This window comes from Phodopus roborovskii, unplaced genomic scaffold (assembly GCF_943737965.1).
Source record: "Phodopus roborovskii unplaced genomic scaffold, PHOROB, whole genome shotgun sequence".
NCBI classification, from domain to species: Eukaryota; Metazoa; Chordata; class Mammalia; order Rodentia; family Cricetidae; genus Phodopus; species Phodopus roborovskii.
In genome coordinates this window covers 1,270,809-1,286,507 of record NW_026126645.1, presented here as the reverse complement: position 1 = coordinate 1,286,507, position 15,699 = coordinate 1,270,809, and the positions used below count along the sequence as shown (strand labels likewise).

Sequence of the window (15,699 nt, the reverse complement as noted above, 5' to 3'; positions counted from 1 at the left end):
AGACCATATATTCATGTAAAAGGGCGGTGCAATGTCTTTGGGTTGGAGAGTTGCTATTCAGACAGCACTGGGCCTGCAGACCTGTTCCCAGAGCTCTGGCTCGGACCCAGCGGCCTCCCTCAATCCCTTTCCCAACCTCTGCCATCCCAGGGTTGTCCCTGCTCACCTCTCCCACTGCGGCCCACAAAGCGGAGGTCATTGAACCTGGCCACTTGGTTCTTCATGACAGCGGAAGCATTGCGCAGCTCAGCCGAGTAATTCTCATCATTGCCGGCCATCACTGTCACCACCGTTCCATCAGGCACGTCCCCCAGTGCCACCACCTGAGAAACCGGCAGGAAAGAGGGCAGGTTAGAAAGGCCAAAAGGAGGGGTGCACCCAGCTGCTTCCCTAGGTTCCAGGCTCACTGAAGATTTCTCACAGGCTGGGGTGGAAGAGGCTTCCAACACAAGACCCAAATGATGGACTCTCTACCCTCCAAACCTAAATCCTGGGTCCCAAGAAACCATCCCTTTAAAAATACGTCAAGTCTAAGCCAGAGCTGTCAATCAGCAAGGTCACTGCTAAGGGTGGGGCGCTAAAGAACACTACACGCTCCTTGCAAAAGAACCAGCAATGATAATAACAGGGGTACGCCTTGCAGTTAATGCATTGCCCTTTGGGGCATGAAATTTGGCCCAGCCATGTGGCCAAAGCCCAGTTAAATAGCCTCATCCGAGTCTGGATTCGTTATGCAGAGAAAATGCAAAATGCAAAACAAAACTGATGTTTTGCAAGCTGATCCAGAAAAACCCCCATTTTGATAACTAAGCATGTACCTGCTGGGTGGGTGGCGTTATCCCCTTAAATGTCATCTTTTACCCCCTCCTCCCCACCCAAGGCAAACCAAGAGGCCGATGCCTTTTGAACCAGACTTTAAACAGAGTCACAGCCATTTAAACGTGGCTGCCGTGTGCAGGGACTGGGGGTCCAGATGGTAAAGATTTCAAGGAGAAAATGTTTGGGGTCTGATTAAAAAGGCCAGATTTCCTGTCAACATCCTGTCTTCTTTTAATTTCAAAGATTCCTTTTAAGCTCCAAGTGACAGTAAAACCTCCGATCTGACGATTACAGTCACACGGCCTCCCTCCCCCCCCCTCCCCTGGAGATTTCCCCCGCTGGTATTTTAAGATGTCACCCGGGAGACCTCAAAGAGTCACTAGTCTTTTTTTTTTTTTTTTTTCCAATTTGAAGTCTTAATGGGAGCAAGGAGGGCCTCAGCTGCCAGCAACCGGCGTTTCCAGCCACCTCGGGCACCACCACCTCCCCAGCCGCTGGCCCTTCCTGCCCTGCCCTTTCTCGCGGCAGCTGCAAGAGGTTTAGGGGAAAACCAAGTCGTTTTCGTTTCATCTGACTGCCCCCTTTAAAAAAAAAGAAAAAAGAAAGAAAGAAAGAAAGAAAGAAAGAAAGAAAGAAAGGAAGGAAGGAAGAGAAGAAAACGAAACACTTGCTTATCCCTGGCATAGTTGAAAAAGAAAAAAAAACAAACAAACAAAAAAAAAAACAAAAACAAAAAACAAAAAACCTCTCTGAACGACTTGGGGCTACCAGGATGGAAGCATTGCCCAAGTGTTAGCCTGTCATTCGATGCAGACTTTTGCGGGAAGCGGCCCTTTGGGGAACCGCGCTCCAGGACTGGCCTATGGTTGCCCAGTGCAACATTTCAGCCGCCCGAGGTGAAGAGTGTGAGAAGGAAGTGTTTCTACAGCAGTGCAGGAGGCGCAGCGCCGCGGGGTAGGCCAGGCCCTCCTAGCCCTCTGCACCCCATACCTCCCGGTTCCTCGCCCAGCTCTGGCGATCCTCTTCCCGGCTACGGGTTAGGCTGTACCAGAGGAATCTGGAAGCCCCAATTCTCCCGTTTCCAGCGCACTGTCAAGGCCAGGTGGAGAGGTATGGCCCCTCCAAGCTGTCGGCGCATCCGAGAGGGAGCGCCCCAAGTCCGTGGGCAGCGAGGCCGAGAGGCCATGGTGCACCGATCTCAACGCGGGGTCCCTGGTACTGGCTCCTGCAGTGGGGGCGGCAGGAGGACTCACCGGCCCAGTTCTCCTGGCCGCCCTCCCATATCTCCCCTGACTGAGCACACCATATTTTTCTGGACCTAGACTCTTGCAGAGGGGACACCCAGGTTCCCCCTATGTCATTTCTGACCTGGGCTCCTGCAGCGTGAGTGACCAAGAACCCCTGTGTCCTATCCCAATCCGGTGTTCCCCATGTCCTCTATAGCGGGGTCGTCTGGGGTCCAGTGGGGTCCTTCCGGGTCCTGCAGCAGGGGCGCCCGGGCACCCTTGTGTCCTGCCAGCTAGGTGTCATCTCCCTCCGTGTCCTCCCAGCCTGATGCTCCCCACGTCCTCCCGGGCCTGGGCTCCCGCAATGGGGGCGCCCAGGTTCTTGTACGCTCTCCCGGCCCGGCCCCCTGCACTCACCTTGAAGGCGACCGGCAGGGTCTTATTGCAGCGCCAGTGCGAGGGCAGCACGGAGCAGAGGAAGTTGGGGCTGTCGGTGCGCACGAGCTCTCCCGCGTGGTCGGCCAGCACGTCCACCATCGAGCGCACCTCGGGCCGGGTGCGGCCGCCGGGGCCCGCGGCAGCCTGCGCGCTCAGCGCGCCGCTATTCTCGCCCATCTTGCCGCCGCCGCAGGGGAAGGCCGTGGAGGGGGGAGTGAAGCGGCGGCTGGTGCTCGGGTCTACGGGAATACGCATACCGCAGCCGTCAGGGCGCGGGCGGCCGCAGCCGCGGGAAGCAGGAGGCGGGAAGGCGGCGGCGCGGGGCCCAGCCAGCGCGGGGGGCGGCGCCGGGGGGACGCCCCGACGGTCGGCCGCGCGCCCGCTAGTCCCGCATCCCGCGCGCGCGGCCGCCCCACGGACTCCGCGGCCGCGGCCCCAGCCCAGATCCTGGAGAATCAAGTGGCTGCGCCGCGGCCGCCCGCGCGGGGTTAGTACCCGGGGCGGCGGGGCGGGGCCGCGCGAGCGACGCGGGGCGCAGCCAATCGCAGCCCCCAAGCTCGGGGTTCGCCGGGGAGGACCGGGAGGCTCGGGCCCGCGCCGGCCTAGCAGGGGCCAGGCCCCGCCCAGAAGGGTCTAGACACCCGCGTCCCAGCAGCCGCGCCGGAGCCGCGGTCCCCGGGAGTCGGGAGCAACCGCTGCAATTGGGGCAGAAATCGGTTTCCAGCGTGTTGGCTGAGCCTACGTGCCCCTCCCTCGGGTCGCAGTCTGGCCGCTCCAGCTCTGGCCACCGCAGCCCGGAACCTGCATCCTCAGCTGGTCGCTGCGGTGACACCCAAGGCTGGTTCCTCACTCCCTCCGCCCAACAAACGATTTTGACCCTAGAAGCCTTCTCCCCACGCGGGATTCCTCGTTCTCCAGCTCCGCGCGGCCTTGGCCCTCTGTGGCCTCTGTGTCAACTTTCCAAGCAGACAGAATGGGGGTTCCCACACGGATCAGCAGTGGGTTGGGGTCAACCATACTGTCCAATAAAAACTAGTTTCAGGATCGTATAGGCCTCGTGGAATCGTTCTAGGTCCTGGCGGCCGGTGGCTCTTTGAAAAATACAGTAGGGCCTGCAACACGTGTGCTTCTTGGTGTCACCCCCACCCCCTACCCCAAAGCATGCAACCTCCTTCCCGTGTTGTGGAAAGGGACACGGATCTGTGGCAGGAAGAAAGCTGTCAGTGGCCTGGAGAGAAGCTGACTGCTTTCTCCCGGTGGATGGAAAGGGATCCTCCTGGGGCAGAGCCAACGTCTTCGTGACCCTAGCGCTCTGTGATCCACAGCACTGTCAGGGGCGCTGTGGGAAATCGGTCCTGGGGTCTCCACGGTTACTCATGCTGGTGGCCCAGCCGCTCCTGGGTTTCTCTGCCCGCAAGTTTCCCCTCTCCCGTCTCCTAGGCCCCGCATGGGTGCACAAGCGCACAACTAAAGGACTACAGAGGGGAGGAGAGTCACTCGGGATCCCCCCCCCCCCAGGTACACTTCCTGGACTGCAGGAACGAATGCCCGCATTTCTCTCAATGCTTTGGAAATTCGACTGCGTTTTCGTTGCCAGCGGCAGTGAATGCAACTATAACGACCAATTCCAAGCCCCAAGAGCTATACTACCTAGGATCCGACGGCAGCATCAAGATTTCATCCTGTACCTGACCTCAGCCTAGCACACTCCATTTTGTCAAAACAAAACAAAACAAAACAAAAAAACAAACAAACAAAAAACACGAAATCAGGCCGTAGGCGCACGACAGTGGGCATGAGCTCTGTCCCGAATTCGTGGAATGCCAGGAGGATTGTCCTGCGCTCCACTCTTGACCTCAAGTCAGGGCCCCAGGCTATCAAGGAAGCGAGGAGGTGTGAAGGTCCTTTATTGGACATTTTAGAGAACCGGTGACAGAGTTGCCCATCACTAGGCCAAGGTCCTTGCGCCTTCCGAAGCTCCAGCAACAGCCTCAGGACCAGAGGAAATCCTGTGAGCCTGGCTAAGCTAATGTGTGCCCTCAAGGAGCTCCACTGGAAAGGGACCACTGCTTGCCACCAGGTAGGACCCAGACCCTCGAAGAGCCACCTACTATACCCTTGACTGTGGGCCGTGACCTGCTTCCTCAATGGTGTGTAAATTCGATTTCCAGTTTGCATCTGCCTCATTTACTAGCCCCTTCGCCTGACTTCCTTGTCTGTCCCTACAGAGAGTTAACAAACAGGTTTCCAGAGAATGAGGCTGGGGGTGGGGGCGTCTGACCCCGGATCTGGACTCAGCTACAACCCTTGGATGGCGCCCGCTCCCTGTGGGCACCAGAAACGGGAGTTGGGAAGTGTTGGCTTCAGTAAGCAGCCTGAGGTGGCCGGCGAAGGGTCTCCCGTGCTGAAGCAGGGCTGAAGCAGTGACGGGAACCGCCCACTAGTTGGCGCTGGCGCCTTGCTGGCTGCTCTGAGGCTCCGCAAGGCTCAGGGCACAGATGTGCGCCAGCTGCAGTGCCTTGGTTTTCCAAGCAGCTGGGCGCCGGGAAAGGGCTGCTTTCTGGACAGAGTGTTCATTCGCCTGACTCCAGTGTATTTGCAGCCACGTATCGGACAAACGGACGGCACGGTTTTAGTCCGAGGGCTGCCTGTCACGACTCTCAGGGATAGGTGCCCTTCTCTGGAGTCTCAGACACCAAAGCACCTGCGACCAGCAGAACCCTCTCCTACAGAAAAGCACTGGTGTCCTACTTCTGCTCTGAGATTCATTCTGAGGCTAGGACAGAAAACTCAGACTTTCATCTTTAGATCCGTCTGGTACACACCCAGATTCCTTCTGCTGCTCTGGACTGACAAACCTAGAACTATCTCAGCCTTGTCAGTTTTCAGACCTGGAGAGCTCCTGCCACCAACCACCCATCATACCTCCTTTCCCACTGTGCACATACATGACCTGTCTCCCCTTCTGTCCTACTGATGGTCAAGTCTGCTTTCTCTCAAATGCCCCCATCTAAGAGCACCTCGCTGCATCCCCTACAAGGCCAGGAAGCGGAAGCAGAGATCAGAGCTCCCCTCTCACCTGTGTCTGCTGAGTCATCTACAGCAGGCTCCTCTCCTGATGGGGACCCGCCTAAGAGAGGGTTCTAATGGTGTCTTGGCAGTGCCATGCTGCCCCTGTCTCCAGGAGGGACTGAGTGGGTCTGATTCCTTGGGAGCCTGGAGAGTGGGCTTTTGAGTACCCGATTCTGAGCTATGCTCTGACTTATTACTAGCTCTGTCTTCCTTCATCACTCTGGTCCAGGGACCCTGTGTCAAATATCTCTAAGCCTTCCTTTCATCTGTGCAGGCAATAAGAGCTGCATTGGGGATAATGTGTAAAGTGCTTGCCACAGGCCTAGCACAGAGGGATGCTCTATCAGGCCGACTGTCTTTTGCAAGTGCCACACCCTCAACTGTGAAATATCCATCAGGTTGTCGTTTCCACATAGCTTGCCAGGACTCAGCCCAGGCTATGGCCTTGGTCATTTTTCCCCTCCTTCCTCCTAGGCTCACCTGAGGGCTACCTGGGAACTAAAGACTGAAGGCAACCTTCAAGGGCTGTCTTGCCTTCCAGGCTCCCAGTCTCCCACTACCACCCTTCCACAAGCAGCAAGCGAACACCACCATCAACACCATAGTTCCTCCCACCCCCAGGTTCCTTTTAGAAACTGAATTTCTCCTTCCTGATCCTGGCACCCACGTGTGAGGGACTCAATGTGGACCCTGCCTCCAGCCTAGTCCCTGGAACTCTCTGGGGACTTTCCTGTCCCACAAGGAACTTCTCTTCTATCTAACACCCTTTCTTTGGGAGGAGGATAAGTGGTCCCTGCTGGGAGGGGAGGAGCAGTGAGCCTTTGAAGGCTGAGAAAGAGAAAGCCAGAAAGAGCTGTTAGTAAATGGATCTCTGCATCCCGTTTTCAGATGCCCGATATAAAATATCAAAATACAAAAGATGTCATGTAACCTGTGTGCACACACTGAATGGACCAGAACACGGTGATGTAGCTAAATTCCTGAGAGGTGGGGACCCCTACATCATCTAAAATGGATGCGCAGATGGGTACCCAGTTTCAGAAGGGATAGCCAGATTTAGAGGAAGGCAAGGGAGTGAGCGAGAGCTGTGTGTTGGGAAACCTTGCCTGGCTCTGTGGGAATCTGGTCCTGAAAGGAGAATGGCTGGAAAACCAGTCCTTGCCTTGGCTGAGGCCCTGACCAAGAACCAGACAGGGTGAAGTCCCCTGTAGCAGCTCTGGGCCCCATGCGTTGTAACGGGAATATGGCTTTAGCAGACCTTTCAAGCCCAGAGGACATAGAAAATATCCCTAAAAGGCTGTGGGGGGAGGCGCTGGGACTGAGCAGATCCCAGGTGAGCTGGGCTTCAGTGTCTGAAGCGGGGGCCAGGCTGCCTTCAGCTGCCTTGTGGGGCCAAGGGAAGGAGAATGCAATCCCAGCACCTAGCCAGCAGAAAGGAGAAAAGGTAGAGTTGGTCCATTTCCCTCTGGCCTCTGGTTCCCATCTGCAAGAGGAGAATGTGCATTCTAAGCTGTCCTCCATTCCAGCTGACTCTTAACCCTGGGGACACCAGACAGGTTTTGTCTGTGATCAGAACTTGTAAGCCATTCCTGCACTCCCGCAGCCCGATCACCTTTTAAGGAATGGGGACACTCCCTCCTATCTGTCCTGTCTGAATGCAGATCTACCCAGAGGGGGCTCATTGGGTGTGGGGGCGGGGAGGAAGGACACTGTGGCCTCTGTATCTGGAGGGAATTGGCTCAGTCTCTAACCCTCATGGCAGCTGTATAAGCAGACACTGAGAGCCCTGGTTCTTGGACGGCTACTGCGTCCACTCAGCCTCCCCATCCCTCTGCAGGGCAGAGATTTCATTATCTGGGTTCTCACGGTGACCTGGGCTTCTAGAAGGATATGTTCCCCAGCACCAGACCAACAGTCTCCATGCCCCCCCTGCAGTGAGCATCCTCTTTGCTGGCTGCACCACAGCATGGACCCCCAGGAGGCTTTGATAAAAAAAAAATCTGTCCTTCACCTGCAGCTCATGCCTACCATCCCCACATAGCATGGGGAGCCGCTGCAGTGGGCAGGGCAGGAAGAACTCCTATAAGTGGCAGTCACCCCTGTCACATTCTGTTCTTCATGAGCATTTATGCTGCCTTTAAGTATTTTGGTGGGGGGTTGTAATCATGTCTATTTGGCAAGTAAGAAAAAAAGGAGCACAGAGAGGTTAAGAAACTTACACAGGGTCACACAGTTGGGAAACCACAGAGCTGGGATTCCATCCAGGCAGCATGACCCCAGAGCCCATGTTCCTCACCACTTTGCTGGTCTCATGGGGCGGAATCAGATTGGAGAAGTGACAGCCATGGGACAGAATTAGAATCCTGGCAGAGGAGTCCTGGGTTGGCTTCAGAATTCTACTGTCACGAAAGAAATCCCTAAGATATCAAGTTCAAGACCCCGACTTTGTCAAATGGCAGAACCAAGACCCTGGGAGGGAAGCAGCTCTGTTAAGATCACAGCCTAGACCAGGGGAGAGCCTGGGCATGCCCTGCTGCCACCTCCTGCTGGCTGGGTCCCTTCTCTGCTGTCAGTTGTAGGCTTCCTTGTCCCTGAAGCCCACCCAGCAGCCCCGGAGCCACGGGGTCCTATTAGGGATTTTCCACCTCCCTAAAAAGGTCGTAATGCCTGTCAGTCCTTGTGAAACTTTAATTAATCTCAGAGGCAGATGGCTTGAAGGGGAGCAGCCTTGGCCTTACAAGGCTGAGGATGACGGCTCCATTTATGTGGTGGGGAGGAACGCTGCAGACATTCCTGCCAGCAATAAAAGCCACATGGCTTTCCAGCGTCGCCCTTGGAAAAGAAAAAAAATGCAACCCTCTGCGGAAAGAAAGCAGCTATGTGCTGTATGCATGGCGTGAGATAAAAACAGGCCTTCCAAGGTGGAGAACAGTCAGGCTTTTATGCCTCCTCCGTGACCACCGACAGTGGCAGGGCCCAGCGGTCACCCTCCCAGCCGCAGGCAGCACAGGGCACAGGGCTGGCCCCAGTGTAAGGCCTTTAGCTGCTAGGGAAGGGCCTCAGCTCCTCCACCTGGGCTGGGTCTAAGCTCCCTGTCTCTGAGGTGGTGCCAGCTCCCTAGGGTGTGACCCGTTGGTATCACAGGGCCCTGCTCTTAGGAGGGCATGCACTGTGTTGAACACATGCTCTGCTACAGAAACTTTGGAAGTTTTAGTACCTGCTGAACAAGGGTCCCCCAAATCGTGTGGCCATTCCTGGTCATAGATCTCCCACAGGCCAGGTACCTACCCCATGCCATGGCGTAGCATGTGGAGTGGAAGGATGTACTGGGTGCTTCTTTTGCTTATAGTAGCTTAGGTGAACTTCAAAACAACTTGTGGAGTGAACAGAGGGAGGCCCAGAGGTATCAGTACCAAGGAAGTCAAGATTTGGACTCAGTTCTCTAAAATTCCAAAATGAGGTGTGTGTGTGTGTGTGTGAGCGTGTGTGTGTGTGTGTGTGTGTGTGTGTGTGTGTCAGCGCACCTATGCTTCTTTGTGTATAGACACACACGTGCACACACAGAGGCCCAAGGTTGACATCAGGAATCTTCCTTGATTACTCTCCACCTTATTCAATGAGGCACTGCCTTTCAGCTGAAACCAGAGCTCACCATACAGCTTGCTTGGCCAGCCAGTTTGCTTTGGGGACCCCTATCTCTGTCTGTGGGTTGTAACACTCACTGGGCATTTCCATGACTGCCCGGGATCTGAACTCAGGTCCTCAGCCCCAAAGCAAGTGTTTCTAACATCTCTGCATTCTTCTGCAGTGTTACTTATTTGCCGAGCCAGGTGGCCATGCAGTCAGACTCCTCCCCTGTTATTAGCAAACAATAGAAAGTACAACATAAACAATAGGCAGAGTCTGGCGGGCGTGGACCTGGCCTGTGTCCACAGAGCTGGGCTGAGGAGTAGTTCTGTTGTCCTTTGTGTCACTTATTAACCTCTGTGTGGCCCATCAGCCTGAGCCTGGGATGTGGGACAGAGCCAACAGCCATCGGGTCCTCTGGCTTGGCTGGTTTTCTATGTGGTTCAGGAGGAGCCACTCATGATGCCACTAGGTGAGTTGGACAGTCCCTTCCTTGCCTAGGCCTCGGGCAGGCCCTCTTTCAGGGTTACAGTGGCCTGGCTCCTGCCACATCCCTAAGAGACCTAGAATTTACTCACAGTAGGTCCGCTCACTTTCCATCCTGTGGCTGGAGGAACTGAGAGCTAGGAGAGGTCACTGAATTATGCAGGTTGCACAGGTGCTGACAGGACCCTGCCTCTGGCTCTGGACACTGACTGACTCCCGTTCGATTTCGTCCCACGTCCCTAGCTACACTGGCCTTTCAGGAACCTCAAGTGCCAAGTGTGGAAGTCACAGCCATACTTCCGGACAGGTGTTACTGACCCCCTGCTGTGGTCGGCATGACCCCAATTCACTGTAGAAACTTCCTCCTTACTGTGGCCTTAGGACTAGGTAAGGTGAGCTATGTGCACCAGTGGCCAAGGGACTGGTGTCTTGCAAAGGGGTGGGAAGCAGCTGAGGCTCTTTCCATCCTCTCCCGTTGTTCTGGAGAAAGTGGGGATGGGTGCCATTTTGGAAGCAGAGTGACGCTGGCTTTACCAGCCCTGCAGTATCTTGGCCTTAGGGCCGCTCTTTATGGAGTGGGAGGGATAAGTGACCCCAGGGCAAGCAGATGGGGACATTCTACACCTCCTTCCCCACCAGTGCTTCCAGAGCAAGGGACCCACCTCAAGGCTGTGATGCCACTGGGTATCAGGAGGGCAGAGCAGGTGGAGCGGGAGGAGATCCTTACCCTGCACCTGAGCCTCACCCCTCCCCAGAGTGTCCCAGGGTGGAGAGGAGCCCACCTGGCTGTCCAGAGAAAGATGACTTCGGCTGGGAGCAGGACCGGGACCCTCCCCACTCTCCCACATCACCCCCCCCAACACAGTCACGGAGGGCAGAGCATGAGCCTGGACACTGGGTTCCTGCTTGGATCGGCACATTCTCCTCTGCTTCATCTCCCTCATTTGAAAGTGGGGAACATTCCTGTGCTCAGAATGGAGAGTGAGGCTCTGTCTCACAGGTACCTCCATAAAGGGCTATCACTGAACTCCTTGGTTAAGGCATAGCTGGTACCTCCATAAAGGGCTATCACTGAACTCCTTGGTTAAGGCCCTGTGACACCCCAGGGGCCTCGGTATGGGGGAGACAACCGAAGCTGTGTCACATGACAAGCTGTTAAGGCAACTGGGGACTTTGTTCTGGAAAAGGGCTACCCACCCTGCATCAGAACTCTTGTTCAGATTCATTAGTAACTTCTGATTATTTTCTATATGTGGGCACATGTGTGTGAGTACATATGTGTGTACAGGTATGTATGTACATGTGTGTGCATGCTTGTGGAGGCCAGAGCTTAATGTCTTCCTCAGTTTCTTTCCACTTTACTGTGTGAGACAAGGTCTCTCATTGGCTCACTGATGGTACTAAATTTGGTTGGTCAGGAAATCTTAGGCATTCTGTCTCCACCTGCCCAATACTGAGATTGCATTCATACATGCTACCACACATGGTTTTTAAAGCATGAGTTCTGAGGGATTGAACTCAAATCCTCATGTTTGCACAGCAAACACTTTATTGACTGAGCTGTCTCCTCAGCCTGGCTGCTATTATTATTAGTAGTAGTATTAATATTAGTATTAGTATTGAGACAGGGCTTCATATATCCCAATCTGGCTTCAAGCTTACTGTTTAGCTGAGGACAGCCCTGGATGCTCAATCCTCCTGCCTCCACCTCCCGAGTCCTGGGATCCCATGTGTGTGCCACCATGCCTGGCTCACTTTTGGATCTATGCAGAACCTGCTGTGGCAGTGGTCATGCGACTCTGAGGGGGAACCAGGGACAGTGAGTACTGGGCCCCACACAAGCGAGGGAAGTGCTACAAAAATCTCCCTGGGCTGTCCCCACCGCCAGGAGAGGTATCCAAGTTGAGAACAGGACATTAGACAGTGAGTTCAGCTGTCAAATAGGACAGAAGGCTAAGCCAGGGCAGGATCAGCTAATGGTAAAGATTTAACAAACAAATGAGAGAGAAACTCGTGGGCTGCGTTCTGAGCCTGCTGAGTTCCAGTTTCCTCAGCCTCAGGTCCCCCAGGGTTGGGCTATACTTCCACTAAACTACACAGCCAGGCTGGTGAGATGGCTCAGCTGGCAAAGGCAATTGCCGCTAAGTCTTCATAGTCTGAGTTCGCTCTCCAGGGACCCACATGGTAGAAGTGGAGAACTAATTCCTACAAGGTGCCCTCTGATCTCCTAAGGAGTGCTATTGCACACGTGCACCCCCATAAGTAAATACATATAACAAAAATTAATCGAGAAAGAGTGCAGTATACACAGGGGCCAGCGGGTGAACCTCATTCTCACCATGGAAGGTGCGAGGAGGGTGTGTCTGCAGAGAGGCTCCGTTGGGTAGGGGTGGGGTCTAATCATCACTTTGGTCATCTAAGCGTTAAGTTCAAAGTGGGTACAGAGGCCCGCTTTGCACTGTCCTTTCATCTTTCAGCAAAACTCATATTTCACATATTTCTTTACTTAAAACTTTATATATATATATACATATATACATACATACATACATATATACATATATACATACATATATATACATATATATATATATATATATATATATATATTTAATTTTGTTTTTCGAGACAGAGTTTCTCTGTGTAACAGTCCTGGCTGTCCTGGAACTCACTCACTTTGTAGATCAGGCTGTCCTCAAAATCAACATAGGTCCACTTGCCTCTGCCCCTGAGTGTTGGAATTAAAGGCATGGGCCACCATCACATATTTTTCACATATTTTTGTTGTTGTTTGCTTTTGTTTTTGTTTTGAGACAGGGTTTCTCTGTGTAGCTCTGCCTGTCCTGGAACTTGCTCTGTATACCAGGCTGGTGTTCAGCTCACAAGAGATCTGTCTGACTCTGCCTTCTAAGTACTGGGATTAAAAGGCATGCACCACCACTGTCCTGCTTATAATAAAATATTTTAAAGGTAAGCAAAATACAATGTTGTTTTTTTTTTTTTCAAATAACTGGGTATAGTGGAGTCTGCCTTTAATTCCAACACACAGGAGGCAGAGGCAGCAAAATGTCTTTGAGTTCATGGCCAGCCTGATCTACATAGTGAGTTCCAGGACAGCCAGAGCTACATAATAGACCCTATCCCCAAAAATATTTTTTATAGCGATGTAGCATCTATAATTACAGCACTTGAAATGGGAGCAGGAATACCAGGAGTTTAAGGTCATCCTCTGAGTTATATGAGATTCTGTCAATAAATAAATATATATAAAAAGTTTTAAAGGGTTCTCTGTTCCAAACTTTGGTGTGTGTGTGTGTGGGGGGGGGTAGAAAACATTTAAAAAGCTTATTTAAGTACACACTTTTAATCCCAGCACTCTGGAGGCAGAGGCAGGAGGATCTCTGTGAGTTCGAGGCCAGCCTGGTCTATGTAGTGAGGTCCAGGCCAGCTGGGGCTACATAGTCAGACCCTGTCTCAAAAACAAGAACATCAGCAATAAAGCCCCAAGCTAACAAAAGCCAGTGTTTGCATTGCTATGTGGCTGTCTGTCCATGGTCCATCAAAGCTGGGGCTATTCATCCTTTTAGTTTTTATTTCTGAATTTATTTTGTTACCCAGGATTGAACTCAGGGCCTCCCATGTTCCAGGCAAATGATGTCCTCAGCCCCAGTTATGTCGTTTGTTCTTGGACAGATCGCTGTTCCAACTACATTGCCATTCTATCCCCTAGCTCTAGCCCCAATTTCCTGGTGAGTGCATCTTGAAGCCACTCCCTCTTTAGCATCTCTTGGTACCCAGCAGGTACCCAGTGCCCACTGAGCATGCTCCCTGAGGCCTTCTCCAATATCAAAAGCCCTGCAGGTCCCTGCCATGGTTCACTTCACAGGTAAGAGTGGGTTCAGCCTGGGGATTCAGCTTGGGAGGGTGAGGCTAGGGCATGGAGGAGTGTTCTGGATGTCGACACTGTTTTGTTATGTGCAGTAGCTAAACCCCCACCTCCGCCCACAGACCCTCGTTCCTAACAATATACCAGGTGTTTTTGCAGCCATGTTCATGTAGTAAGCTCAGCCACCTTTGACGTTAGTCCCCTCCCTCATCACCCTCTTGTCACAGGAGAAGTTGAGGTCAAGCAGGTAAAGCTGGTGACTGGTCCAAGTTCACAATGAACTGGAGAGCGTCAGAGCCCAGCACAGACTCCAGGAAGCAGGGCAGACCTGTGGCCTTGGCTCCACCACAGCCCCAGGGATGGAAGGCCAGCAGGGATGAATGGCAAGGACTGCTTGGGGAGACTGTTTCTCAGCTAAGCAGCCCTGTGTAGTGAGCAGCTGGCTGACCCTTCCTTTTCAGCATGTCTGTGGCCCTTGGGAAGGGAGATGTTGAGGATGTGGGCAGCTGACCCTGGGCTGGAGTGGACACAAACCCTGCCCCACCATCCTGACCACAGGCTCAGACAGGGGTGCTCTTTGTCATTTGTTAGAGAGTCTCTCACTGGTGAGTGTGTGGCATGGCCAGAGTGGGCTTTCACATCCTCACAAGTGTCCCAGCCCATCTCAGAACCTCAGTCAGAGCCTTGAGCTTCCAGACCTGCTCTGTCCTCATCCCAACCTGGCCCCCAGGGCCAGGTTTACAGTCCTGGGCTCTGGAGTTGTATGCTTCTATGGGAAGGTAGAGATAAAGGAAAACAGAGATGAGGTGGGAGCTACCAAATTCCACTTCCTGTTACATCGGGCATACGCAATATATCAGCAATATACCACTGGTGCTGGGGATGCGGCAAGGTGCGGCTGGTAGCGGTGTTGGAGGACATTGCTTGAAATAGGTGGGAAGAGAGATCAGTGCTGAGGGAGGGCCCCTGATGCCTTAGAGCAGTCAGAAGGGGCCTCCTGGAGGAGGAGACCTTGAGCTAAACCCTGAGGGCAGCGGAGGATTAAAGAGCCAGCAGCTGGTAGCAGGGCTCACCCAGGACACTGGCTTCCTTCTCCACAGGCTTCTGCATCTTGTGTCTGGGTGTCCTCTGTCTTTCATCTCTTCTGCTTTCCCACACTAACCCTGAGAACAAGGGACAGATTCAGGCTCCTGGAAGCTGAGGAAACTGAGGCTGAAGGGGAGGGGTTCAGGTGGATCAAGCCCTGTGGCTGCGGCTCTCCTGCGGGTCGTAGGCTGTGCCTGGGAGGACCAGGGCTGGCGCTGGGCACGGTCCCCAGCGGAAGGCGCCTGACCCTGATTGGAACAAGGTGGTGACGCCCCGCCGGCCGCATTGATCTCGCCCGGTGTTCCAGCCGCGGGGCGGGGCCGCACTGGGCGCTCTGCCGGCTTTCCCAGGTGTGGGGACACCCCGGGGAAACGGCTTTTCATGTGGTTGTGGCAAAGCCTTGCCACCCAGCACGTGGGGGACGCCAGGGAGTCAGGGGGTTACGCAGTGGGAAGGGGGTCTGGAAGCTGGAGACCCACAGCCAGCAGCGCCACACCCTGGAGAGAGTCAAGAGACAGGGACCGAGGGGCTTCCAGGTACGGAAGGCTGTGGGACATTGTGTTCCCTTACTGTCCTTCTATTCTCTCTGTGTGCCACATAGGTTTTGCCCCCCCCCCCCCACAACTTACACGTGGGGACACTGCTGCCCCTCATAGTTAAGGGAATTGCCCAAGTTGGCGGTTCTTTGTCCTGCATCCGATCTGTGGATGCACCTCAGTTGGCCAGGCCTGACACTAGGAAGCTCTAGGCTCAACTCTCCTTAGTGCCCAAAAAAATTGGAGATAGTGGCGCAGGCCTATAACCTCAGCCCAGGGGAGGTGAAGCAGGCCTGTGGATCAGACGTTCAAGGCCATTCTTAGCCGCCTGAGACCTTCCTGCAAATACGAAAGAACCCAAGATCTCTAGGACCAAGTGTTAGACGTGAGACTCACAGTTGGTCCACATAACAGGAGGGGTTTGGATAGAGAGTCCCGTGTGCATCTCACCTTGCTAGAGACACAGACCCAGAGAGGGGACAGGGTGTGCTGAAGTGACAGGGTGTTTGTTGAGTGACCATGT

At 54.0% G+C, this 15,699-nt stretch overlaps 1 protein-coding gene across 1 annotated transcript in view; it reads right to left on the bottom strand.

The window, feature by feature from the left end:
* The window catches only part of Runx3 (RUNX family transcription factor 3), a 56,105-nt gene that overhangs the window by 22,446 nt on the left and 17,960 nt on the right, over nucleotides 1–15,699 (bottom strand). The window contains exons 2-3 of the mRNA XM_051173668.1: nucleotides 2,463–2,722; nucleotides 167–323 (exon numbers count right to left, since the gene is read on the bottom strand). Coding sequence (XP_051029625.1) covers nucleotides 167–323; nucleotides 2,463–2,722 — 417 coding nt within the window. The remainder of the gene's footprint in view (nucleotides 1–166; nucleotides 324–2,462; nucleotides 2,723–15,699) is intronic.